The sequence below is a fragment of the Camellia sinensis genome, chromosome 13 (genome assembly GCF_055761805.1).
Source record: "Camellia sinensis isolate YWXY chromosome 13, ASM5576180v1, whole genome shotgun sequence".
NCBI classification, from domain to species: domain Eukaryota; kingdom Viridiplantae; phylum Streptophyta; class Magnoliopsida; order Ericales; family Theaceae; genus Camellia; species Camellia sinensis.
In genome coordinates, this window is record NC_138973.1 from 88939202 (window position 1) to 88951846 (window position 12645).

The 12645-nt window shown below is 31.2% G+C and overlaps 1 protein-coding gene across 1 annotated transcript; it reads left to right on the forward strand.

Moving 5' to 3' along the window:
- Nucleotides 1-10377: 10377 nt before the first annotated feature.
- On the forward strand, nt 10378-11898 carry LOC145805542 (uncharacterized). The gene is made up of 3 exons (XM_082900702.1): nt 10378-10432; nt 10910-11329; nt 11486-11898. Exons 1-3 carry the CDS (start codon nt 10378-10380, stop codon nt 11896-11898), a joined length of 888 nt encoding a protein of 295 aa, XP_082756828.1.
- Nucleotides 11899-12645: the final 747 nt, after the last annotated feature.

Genomic DNA, 12645 nt, shown 5'->3' on the forward strand with positions numbered 1-12645 from the left:
GTTTTCATTTGATCACATAAACTAGACAGATCTGGTTGTATATCTAAGGGGTCTATAATCACCAAGACCACAAGGATTATCATTTTTGGGGATTAAAGTAATGAAAAAATAATTAATCCCAGTCCCTAATCTGCTATGATCAAAGAAATCTTCAAAAAAAGACATTACGCCACCTTTCATAAAACTCCAACACTTCCTTAATGCCAAGAAATTGAATCTGTCAAGACTGGGAACTTTATTTCTATCACAATCTTTAATTACTCACCATACCTCCTCCTCAGAAAATTCCACCTCCAACTCAGAAACATACTAAGAAGTGGTAATAGATTAGAAACTACCTACCAGTTTGGGTCTATCCCTGCAACTTTCAGAAAACACATTTTTGAAGTGCCTCCAAACACTTTCTCTAATAGAGTAAGGATCCTCAAACACCTGACCATCCATATCCAATGAATTAATGAGATTAGAATGATGTCTACCTTTGGCCATAATGTAGAAATACTTGGTATTCCTATCTCCTTTCAATGCCCAATTATGTCTGGATTTTTGTACCCATCACTACTCAAGTTTTTTGCTAATTCTCCAAGCATCCCCTTTCAGAATAGACCTTTGACTCTTCTTATGATTAACTAAAGCTCTATCTTCAGCAACCAAATCCAAACAATGGAGTTCCTCTTCAACTACTTTAAGCTAATGTGATAGATTTCCAAAAATTGACACATTCCATTCCTTCAAAGCTCTCTTCAAATGCCCCAACTTGCTGAACAATCTAAAAGCAACCCCACCACCAAAACTAGCCTCCAACCAAATCTTTTTAGCAAACTCCAAAAATCCTGAGTGTGAGGTCCAACAATTCAAAAATCTGAATGGCCTTGGCCCTCAATCTCTATAATCCTTCATTAATAAAATGGGGCAGTGATCAGAGATAATGGCAACCCCCCGCACTTGAAGTCAAGTTTAAGTAGCCACTTGGATCAACCACAAACTTATCGATGCGACTCTAATTCTCAAACTCTCTACAATCAAATCATGTGAATTTCCTACCTAACATGGTTATCTCCACACCTTCCATGCTATCGATGAAGGCATTCAAATCATTTATACCCACAGACCTTCTAGTACACCCTAGTTTTTCCCCAATAGTTGTGATTTCATTAAAATCACTACCCATACACCAAGGATTGCAAAACATAAGTTTAATTTTAACCAACAAATCTCATAGCTTCCTTCTCCCTAATACCTCATTTGGTGCATAAATGTTAACCACAACACAATGAAAATCAGAATCCACCACCCTAGCCAAACATATAAAATTTTTGCCACAACAACAATCCTCAAGCTTGAAAAACATTAGAATTCCAAACACACAATAAACCCCCAACACATCCAATAGCATCAACTTCAATAAACTCAAAACAAGCACCAGACCATAATGATTTAACAACATTCTTATCCAGCTTGCTCCTCTTAGTTTCTTAAAATAGAGCCATACCTACCTTTTTCTCCTTCAAGATTTTCTTAATTTTCCTTCTTTTTACCTACCTTCTTGCCTATTATATGCCCATTTAACTTCTTTTTCTTTGTTCTCTTGTTCTCTTTCTTTTTTTTTCTTATTTATTTATTTTTTTGACTAATTACACCAATAATACCTAAAAAATATGCACTTTCTTGCACTTTAATCTTTTATTTTTTGATTTTGTCAATTTAGCTTGTAAACTATAAAATGTGCATTACAATGGTCCCCCAATGCTCATGCCCTAAATTGATTTATGAAATAGGGATTATTTTTAAGAAATTAAAACAAAATAAAGAGATTGGGAACTAAAATGCAACAAAACACTTATTTTGGATCCAAAATGCAACAAAAGTACATACTTTTGGGATCGCGTATGTATTTGGTCTTTCATTTTCTTCTAGTCTTCATGATAAATTATAAAAATACTCCAGCTTCCATTAATCAATTTGGATGTGAAGACTCCCAACCATTTAATTTCACATTTAAGCCCCGCTTAGGAATTGATTATTTTAGTTGATTTTTTATATGCAAAAAGTAAAGAGAGTGATGTGACAACTTATAGTAGCTTTTTGGCTAAAGTTTCTAGTCCCCAGACGGGACCTTAATAATTTGAGGATTAAATTGACAAAATTAAAATAGTATTATGTAATTACTCCTTTTTTCTATGAACTTTTACTACTAGTTCTTATAATATTTGTATACATGTGGCTAAAAACTGAGCTTTTGTGACAATGTCGCTTACTTTGTCACTAAAAATAGGTTTTTTGCGATAGTATGATTCAATTGACAAAGTTGAATTAATGATTTTATTTTATTTTAATTGTTTTAGGATTCTCATGAAGAGCCAAAGGACTTAAGGAGTAGAGGGTTGTGTCTAGTTCGATATCATGCACATTGCAAGTTGGGAGCGACAATGGTGTGGATCACTAGGCACCAGCTCTTGAAGGAGGCTTCCAATAGGTCAAATTTTGTCACGGCACACTGAAATGGAGCTTCAAGAAATGATATAACATCATGAGCAGTCACTTTGCTGAAAACAAATTAAGGCTAATTGCTCATGATGTTATGCAAAATTCTTGATTGGGATTTATAAGTGTGTTGTAACATATTATATATATATATATATATATATATATATAGGGCTTGAAAGTCCTAGCTAAGACTATCTAATTTCAGTTTTCAGTTCTTGATGATCTTTGTTCCTTTTTATAGCTAGTACAATGGTTTCATGTATATGCCATTCTAGTATTATTGACCATTTGATGCTTCCTAGGCATTGATCTTTTTCTCATCATTTTATTTTATTTTTCTCTATACTATATATATTTTTATCAGTAAAAAAGAAAAGACTTTATTGATATAAAAAACCGATATACAAGAGGAAATTACATCAACAAAGATAGAGAAAAGGTATGTGCAAAGAGTATCATAGCAATACAAATCGATCCTAATTAAGTTGGCACCAAAGAGCAAGCACAATCATATGCCAGCACAACACCGAGGGTTGGCGATAGGCCAACCAAAGCAGCCAAACAAACCCCAAAACCATCTAAAAACAAAAACAGAGCAAAAGAAAATAAACAAAAGTAACAAGAAACCAGATTTGAGCTTCATAAATGGATTGAACTTTTCTAACAAACTAGCGATAGAACTGTGACACCCCAAAGAATGCCATGTACTATAATTATATTGTCATCCATCTTGAATATCTTAGGCTAAAATAGTTATTCCATTGACTATTTCATATCATAGGATACTCCTCATTTAATTACCTTACAATGTTCTGAAAATAAAAATATGAATTGTTAGGATAGCAACTTAGTAGATGAATACATTAACTAGAAAACTTAGGAATATATGTGTTTGATAGAAAATCTAAGTAGCCTAGAAGAATTTGAATATGTCCAAGAGATTTAGTAAGTATGGAGAGTTAGGAAATTCATCAAAAAAAAAAAAATGAAATATTTGTATGTTTGCATGACATTATTCATTTAAAAAATGAAATATTCACCTTGTTTAGTTTCCTTTTTTGACTTTATTTTGAATATATATATATATATATAATAAAATAAAAAAATAGAAGGCTAATTTGGTTACAAAAATGAAAGAATAAAAAAAAAAACTTATCACTTTCATATGATTTTCTCGTCTCAAGGATGGACTCAGAAGGGGCTAGAGGGGGTGATTGATTGTCTTATACTTTCAAAAAATCTCTTTATATATTAGTATTAATTAATAATTATTTTTAAATTATACCGATTCACTCTCTCTAAAATTTTTAAAAAGTTAAGGGGTTGCATCACCCTTACATATATTTGTATAAAATATGAGATTCAAAGTGTAAAATGTAATAATTTTGACAAAATATAGCAAAAAAATTGATTTTTCATGACAGTATTGATTGATTGTCTTACAATTACTATATTTTATAACTCAACATAAATATAAAAACATACACACAAACACATATATGTTATTTATGTTATTTTTCACTTTAAAAATTGATGTTGTACTCTATATATATATATATATATGTGTGTGTATATATATTAATTTTTATTAGTATATATGTTTTCTACCTATGTTAGAAACCTGAGTATGGCCTTGTCTCTTTCATGGGACAAAAATAATTTTTCAAAAGTTTAAAATATATTTTTAATATTTATTTTTATTAAATTAATTTATATATTAAAAAAATTCTGAAAATGAAATCCAATAAAATGATCTTACTTTTTCAATTTTTTTGATACCTTTGGTATCATTGCAATTTTTTTATACTCACAATTAAGTTAATTGTTTGAAAATGGCAGTTAATAGATTGAGTGGGGACAAGTATGATGTTGAATATCTAGTGAATTTATTTTTATTATTATTATTATTATTATTTTTTTATTTTTTTTTTATTTTGCATATCTAGTGAATAAATGAGCAGAACCGTTCATAAATAGGTTCAAATTCGGCTCGGTAAGAGGTCGTTCGAACTCGATTCGTTATTTTTTTATTTTTGCATTCAAGATTGTGTTCGAGCTCGTTAAAATTTTGATAAACAAGTCCAAACATGCTCAAACTTTATTCAGCTCGTTAGCTGGCTCATTTAACACTTATTATTTATATATTAAATAATGTAAAAATATGTATAAAAAATAAAATAATTATGTTATTTATATATTTAAAAAATGTAAATGTAAATAATAGCTAATTATAGATAATTCATTTATATAATAGTGGTGGTGAATATTATTATTTTGGTAAAATATTGATTATATATAAATGTATAATCTAAATTTCAATTGTAACTTTACTCTCATATGTAAGTATGAATTTATAATTTTTTTGGCTCGTTAAATCTCGTGAACAGACTCAAACTCGAGCTTGAGTCAAGTCTAAGCTAACTCAGCTCAAGCTCAGTTCGTTAAATTTTTATTAAGCTCGAACTCGAGTTCGAACTCATTAAAATCTTACTGAACAAACCCAAATATACTAAAACTCCCCTCAGCTCAATTCAGCTCGTTTGCAATTCTAATCTCTCATAGATATTAATAAAATAACCGAGCTTCCAAATAAACCCATTTAGTTTCTCTCCACACCCACAACATACATTACAAAACTTGTTCCTCCTGGGGAGAAACATTTGTACATGTGGGTGTATTTAGAAATTTATTAAAGGGGTTTATGCTTTTTTCAAATTCAAATTTTAACTTGACCGTTATGTTCCACCTTATGAGTCCCACCACGAGTCATATTTTAATGATTCAAACAATTCATTTTGTAAGACCCTCTACGTATGTCAGTTATTAAACAAATTAAGTCAATATGATAATCGCAGTCTTTTCATTTAGCATTTTTGCCTTTAAAAATAAGTGATTTATTTTCAAAAACATATTTATCGTTTATTTTATTTTATTTTTTTTGAAACAAATGTAATAAAATAAAAATACCATAATTATTTGATCAACTTAATTTTTTTAGGAAAATATATACAGAGGATCTTATAAAATAAATAGTTCGAATCATCATGATAGAATCCGTAGTAGACCACACCAGATCAAATTCAAATTTGAACTTGCGAAAAATCAAACTTACTTGAGTAATTAAAAATAGTTTGCCATATTTTTTATTTATGAAAAAAATACACATTAATATTATTTTTAAAAAATATTTATACATTTATAAAGAAATTTATAACTTAATATTTTAATTTTAATAAATTTTATTATTAATGTATAATTATTTTTCAAAACTTGTACTGAATTAATATTTTCCTATTTTTATCATGCTAATACCAAATCCACCCACCCCATATGTTTTGTTCATTCATGTGGGGCCTTCTCCGAAAACCAAAACAATTTTACACAGACCGTTATCGTGATCTGACCTTGACTGGTCACCCTTTGTCTTTGTCTTTGTTTTTATTTTATTTTTGCTTTCTTTGTTTCTTGTTTTTTAAATTTTTTTTTTAAAAAGACGAGTACGGAAAAATATTCAAAAGTCATCAATTTTAATACTATTCTTGCCCTAACTACAAATTTCTAATAAGATTTCATAAGTCAGTACTGATTTAATTACATTCGATTATCCTTTTCAAAATCAAAATATCATTCAATTTTAATTATTTCAAATTTTAAAGTAAAAAATGAGTTAAATGTGCATATCAAAACAATCTTTGAAACTTTTTCCATTTGGGATTTGATGGAATTCTCACGAATCAAAGGCATTATTTCATTGAGATTCATACATAGATATGGAATGGAAAGGTTGGGAGAGACACATCAGTCAGATTTTCTCTTCATTAGAAGATTTTGTTGGTCCTTGTACGAGACTACATGTGAATGTCCAAAGTCAAGCTCCAACTATTTATTAGTCTTTATTATTTATCCAATGGAGTTGTGATTCAACTTGAGATTTGTTGTTGGGATTTCAAGGTCAATTTTGAGTTATTCGAATCGTTTATTTTGTACTATACATTGAGAAGAACATTTATATATTGATCGAACATATATAGTTAATTGATTGAAATATAATTGCTTTAAGAAAAATTGATAGTTTATTATCAAAATCATATTCACCGTTAATTTTATACTAGTAATATAATTTGGACATATAACTATCGATATCTGATTAATTTAATTTTTTTATATTAATTATATTTTTTAATAAAACTTATAAAATAAATAATTTTAATTATCAAAATAAATTTTAAAATGGACCACTAAATTCAATATCCCCTAACGAATTGGATCGGAGCGAATCCATCTCCAAAAGCGACCTCCACTTTCTTCAGTATCTTTTTTCTAATTTTTTTTGGGGTCAAAGGACAGTATTTTGACCTGATCAAAAAAAACAGGACAGTATTTTGACTGAGTAATCTGAGAGCATATTCTCGAGACAATGCCAAAGTTAGATTTTGGCATGTTACCGTGTGTAATTTACATGATAAAAAATTAAAATTTATGGTCGAAATCATTTTTTAGAGGTTAATTATTTTAGAAATTAAAAATGTTATATTGGTATATTTTATAATAAAATTAGACATTTAATAATAAATTATTATTTTAAACCAAAATTTAAGTCTAAAAAAGTAAATATTTTTTTCACATAAAACTATCTCGTTTGACAATTTCATTTTTTAATTAAAAAAATTAAAAAATCATTAAAAAATTAAAAAACTAACAAATTATACAAAAAATCAAAAGTCATGTTTGGTTTTCTTTTGGAATCGCAATTCTAATAAAAAATTCTCTAAGACTCTTTTCAAAAGTTATAATCAAACACACAGATCAAACATTAAAAAATTAATAAATTATACAAAAAAGTCAAAGGCCATGTTTGGTTCTCTTTTCAAAATTTATAACTAAACACGCAATTCAAAACTCAATTCAAAATTCGTTTCAAAACTTAAAACCAAACTCTTTTCAAAACTTTATTTTAAAAGAAAAATTCAAAAAAATATTTACTTTATTTTATTTTTTAAAATTATTTATAAAATCATGATTTAAGTGTGGATTCGTATTTTGAATTATGAGTTTTGAATTAAATTTTGAAAAGAAAAAATTTATTTGGTTATAAGGTTTAAGTTTTATTTTGTGTTTTGAGTTGTATTTTAAATTTTTTTAGATTTATTTTTTTAAAATATTTCTCAATTTTATTTTTTTAGGGTAAATATTTTATATTTTAATTAATTATTTATTTATTTTTATGTACACTATATTTTCATACATTTGTGTTGTATTTTTAAAAAAAAAAAATATTTTGTAAATATTTAAAAATTTTAAAAAAATTAGTTTTTATTTTAAATATATAATTTTTTTAAACATTTTTTTTATTTTATTTTATAAATATATTTTTAAATATTTTAAATATTATATAATTTTTTTACTTTTTCTAAAAATATTTTATTTTTTAATTTTTTTTTTTAAAATTTGATCACCAGATATATTTAAATCATAACAAATTATTTAGTCAATAATAAAAAAAATAACAAAAAATTATTTTTTGAAAAAAAAAATTCTTGAAAAATAAAAATAAACAAAATATTTTTTGAAAAAAATTATTTTGTAAAAAAAAATATAAAATAAAAATAATTTTAAAGGACAAAATTTAAAAAAAATTGAAATTTTTTTTTTAATAAAGTTTTGAAAAGAGATTGGTTCTCAGTTTTGAGTTATGTGTTTGGTTACAATTTGAGTGTGGAGTTGTATTTTGAATTTAAAATATTAAAAAATTGAAATATATACAAAATAAAATAAATTATTTAAAATTAAAAAATATTTAAATAGCAATTATATATTTTTAATAAAAAATAAAATTTTCTTATACATTTTTAAATATTTAAAAAAAATAAATCGAAAAAATTTCAAAGCACAAATCAAAACTCTTTTCAAAACTCGAAACTCTTTCCAAAATTCAAAATTCAAAACTCTTTTTAAAATTATTCTCAAAACTTATAACAAATTTTCTCTTTTCAAAACTTAACTCACAACTTTACACTCAAATCACAACTCTAAAACTAAACCAAACGGACCTTAAAGATTTTCTTTTCTCTCTATTTTTTTGTTATTTTTTCATAACAAGTAAAAACATCTTAAACATACTAATTTTTTTAATCTTATATTTTAGTTAAAAAATTAAAAAAAAAATTGTTAAAATAGCATATTTCCAAATGAAGCCATCTATTTTTTGACTTTTGGGACTCACATTTTAGTGATGACTCGTATGATAATTATAATTGATCTTTTAATATTTTTTGTAATAAAATTTTAATTTTAGACACAAAAAGTTTCATCCCTAAAATCCTAATATGTTATAATGTTTATGGGGTACACTTTTATTTTTCCTCACCAAATGCTATTTGTGGGCCACATAAAGAGTAAAAGCTTTGTTAAATTTGGACAACCGTCATATTTGTCACAATTTGACAAGTTGTGACACACCATTGGAGAAGAATTTTTCAAAAGATCTACCAAATTTTGATTTTGGCAAGGATAATAGCATACTATTTGAGATACGCTTAAAATCTTTTTGAGGAAATTACATTGTTGGCTCCTCAAGCTTTAACAAGGTTTCAATTGGAACCACTAATTTAATTTAATTTTTTTCTGTTAAAAAACAAGAAAGCACAACACTTTTAATTGTACTTCAATGTGATCTCTGTCAAGAGTTAGTATTTTGAACAAAAAAAGAGCTCATGCAACTCATGTGAAAATTTTAACAATTCGTGCCTAAAGAAGGAAAATTGAATAAATTACATCAATAGTCTTTATAGTGTTACGTAAATTTTACTTTTGTCACTCTAATTTTGCACATTTCGTTTTCTTTTTGAAATATTAACATATAACAGCAGAGGGACTAATATTAAATCAAAAATGAAAATGTAGAGCTAAAGTTGATGAAATTAATTTTGCAGAAACTAAAGTAAAATTTTACTAAAACTATGGAGACACTAAAAAAGTTTTAGGCAAATCAAAAAAATTAATTTTTAATTGTGAAAGCTAACTTTTATGCCCGAGATAGGATAACTAGTTCGGAAGTGGTCAAAAAATAAATGTTGTGTACATTTAAATTTAATGTAATGTAAGCCCCTCACATAATCAATCTAGTCCACATTTCTTTTTCTACCAATTTTTCAAACTATTTCGCTAACTCCCTAGTTTTTATATATTTATTATGCAACCACTAATGTTATGCTTGGTTGAAAAAATTGAAAAGTGATTTGAAAAAGAAAAATGTGTGTGAAATTAGGTGAAATGTAGATATATTTTATTCACATTTCACCTCCTGTGGGGGCATATTTTTGTAAATGATAACACGTGGCCAAAGTGACATCGAAGTGCCAGCCGAGACGCCACGTGTCTTGGTCGTAGCGCCGAGGTGATCTCGGCTAGGCTAAGGTTACCTGCGAAGATACCGGAATCCTAGGTGAACGGATAAGCTATAAGAGTCCTAAAATGAGGGAGGGCCTCAAGCTGGATAAGAATAAAGCTCTTAGGGAGTTTATCTTTATCTATTGAAAAGTCCAGGATGAGCATTGAGTCAGAGTCCAAGAGAAGCTAGGCTTCTAGAGGAATCAAGTTAGTGTTAGCTATAAAAGTAAGGCACCCTCGTGAGTCTATGGTATGTTTTTTTATGTTTTGGCTAGTGAGTTAAAGCACTGTTTGCTATCTTTGAGAGACAATTGAGTACTAACTTGATTATCGGAGTGCTCCCGGGTGAAAGAACCACCACCGGAGTCTTATTTTTCTGTGATAGGACGTTCGGGCGCAATCTATTCTGCCGGTGTTCTCCAACTGAGTACCTATTTGGCAATGAGGTCAGAAATCAACACCCACAATTTGGCGCCGTCTGTGGGAAAAAAAGGAGAATAGATGGCCAATGACGGACAGAAAGAAAAGACTGGGGACGACATCCCTACTGGAAGTGGTAAACACATTGACCCTAACGTAGAGGAAAAGAACTGCAGTGAAGAACCCCGGGAGTAGAATCTCGGGGAAAAAGACATCGGCAAAGAGGGAGACACGCCAAAGAAGGCAAACTGATGCGAGTATTACAACGAAAGCGACCTCTAGGTATGAAAAGATAGATACCTAAGGAGAGACGGTGAGATGAAGGGGATGGCAAACAAATTGGCAAACCTGCAATCGGTTGTCAATTTCATGATGCAGAACAACGTCATGCAACCACCGTTCCCATTGGAGGACATGCCGATTCCAGCGGCCAAGAACGATGCCCAGAAAGGGAGGTAGAAAGCAATCCCCGTAATCCCCCAACATGACAGGGCGAGGGAGCATTCTCATTGGCCTTCACAAGAGGTCGGGCGAGGAGAATCGATAAGAGAAGAGTCCCAGAAGACACATCGTGCCAAAGAAGCCTATACCAAAGAATATCGGTATGTTCAAGGGAAGGAGCTTTGCTTTGACACGACGAATGGAAGGAGGTCCAAGAGGACTCACATTGACACCGGGAGCAGCGCACCCAAAAGGTTGAAGTCCGTCGACAACCGAGCTCCTAGACAGACTAAGGAGGATTTGAGAGACTATCTACAGAGGAAGCGAGAAGATGCCGAGGTCACATCTCCGGTTAAGCCAAGAACACTGTTCTCAGTAGAGCTGGACAAGTTTGAGACCCCGAAAAGATTCCACATGCCGAGATTCCAGATATATGACGGCAAGTCTGATCCTAACTTCCACGTCGACTTGTACCTGAACTCAATGGCATTGTACACCAAGAACAAGCCGCTGCTATGTAAGGTATTCCCTTCGTCCTTTGGGAAAATCGCATCAGACTGGTTTCACAAGTTACTGAAAGGAACTGTGAAGAGTTAGGAAGGCCTGGCCAAGATGTTCATGGCTAGGTTTGTGACAAACAAACTGCAGCCATTAAGGGTAGACTCCCTGATGGCTCTGAGAATTGGCGAGGATGAAAGCCTCAAGGCTTATGCCAAAAAGTATTATGAAGTGTTTAAATGAATACTAGGGTACAATCAAGAATTGGCGGCCATTTCATTTAAGAACGGCCTGAAGGATGACTGTCTGCTTCGAAAGTCACTAGCAAAGACGCTGCCCAAAAGTATGAAGGAACTCATGGCTAGGATCGAGAAGTATGCAAGAGCCAAAGAAGACACACCAGGAACAAAGGCGTCGAAGCAAAAGAAGAGAAATGACTTACCGAAGCGAGGCCGAGGAAATACTGGATGTAACAGGCAAGTGATAGGACTAAGGGCTAAACAGGCAGTCACCACAGTGTTCTGGATCCCGGTCTACAAAGTCCTGGAGACAATCAGGAACCAGCGTTACTATAGAGCGCCAGAGAAGATCCCTAGCAAATTTATGGAAAAGAGTCTAGGGAAGCATTGTGCCTACCACAATGAGAATGGGCACCTGACTTAGGGGTGCAGAGCCCTAAAAACATACTTATAAGACCTAGTCAGACAAAGCCACTTGAGGAACTTGGTGGATGAGGTCAGAATAAGGGAAGAACAGGCAAGGTTACCCCAAGCACCGGCAGCACCACCCCCACCAGCACCGCAACCACAAGCAAGAGGACCTCGAGTAATCAATGTGATTCACTCGAGGGTCAATGAGAACGAGATACGTGGGGAGACCCAAAGGGTAAGACACTCATAGCACGTATGTCAAGTCTAGTAAAAAAGGCCTAGGGCAGGCGAGTGCCAGGGACCAATGGTATCCTTTACTGAAGCCGACCTAGACATGGTGCAGCATCCATACAATGATGCTCTGGTGATATCCTAGAAGATTGGAGAGTGCCAGGTAAGGCGCATTCTAGTTGACCAAGGCAGCTCTTATGACATCATATATGTCAGATATTACAAGGAGCTCGGCCTTCACTAAGACGATCTGGAACAGTCCAACAATCCAATGGTCGGGTTCAATGGAACGCCGACATGGCCCTTGGGGGCAATAAATTTGAAGGTACAGGCAAGCACCAAGAAGGTAAACACAGAGTTCACAATAATTGACATCCTCACCCCTTACAATGTTATCCTGGGAAGGCCATGGCTGCATGCAAGGGGGGCTGTTCCCTCAACACTGCACTAGCTGTTGCGATTCCCAACTAAGCATGGAATTGAGGAGGTTAGAAGGGATCAGGTGTAGGCAAAGAACTGCTCCATGGTA

Coding starts and splice junctions, on each gene's coding strand:
- LOC145805542 (XM_082900702.1), top strand. CDS start 10,378: ATGGCCAATGACGGACAGAAAGAAAAGACTGGGGACGACATCCCTACT. Junction 10,433..10,909: donor CGACATCCCTACTGGAAGTG/GTAAACACATTG, acceptor GGTATGTTCAAG/GGAAGGAGCTTTGCTTTGAC. Junction 11,330..11,485: donor ACTGAAAGGAACTGTGAAGA/GTTAGGAAGGCC, acceptor AATGAATACTAG/GGTACAATCAAGAATTGGCG.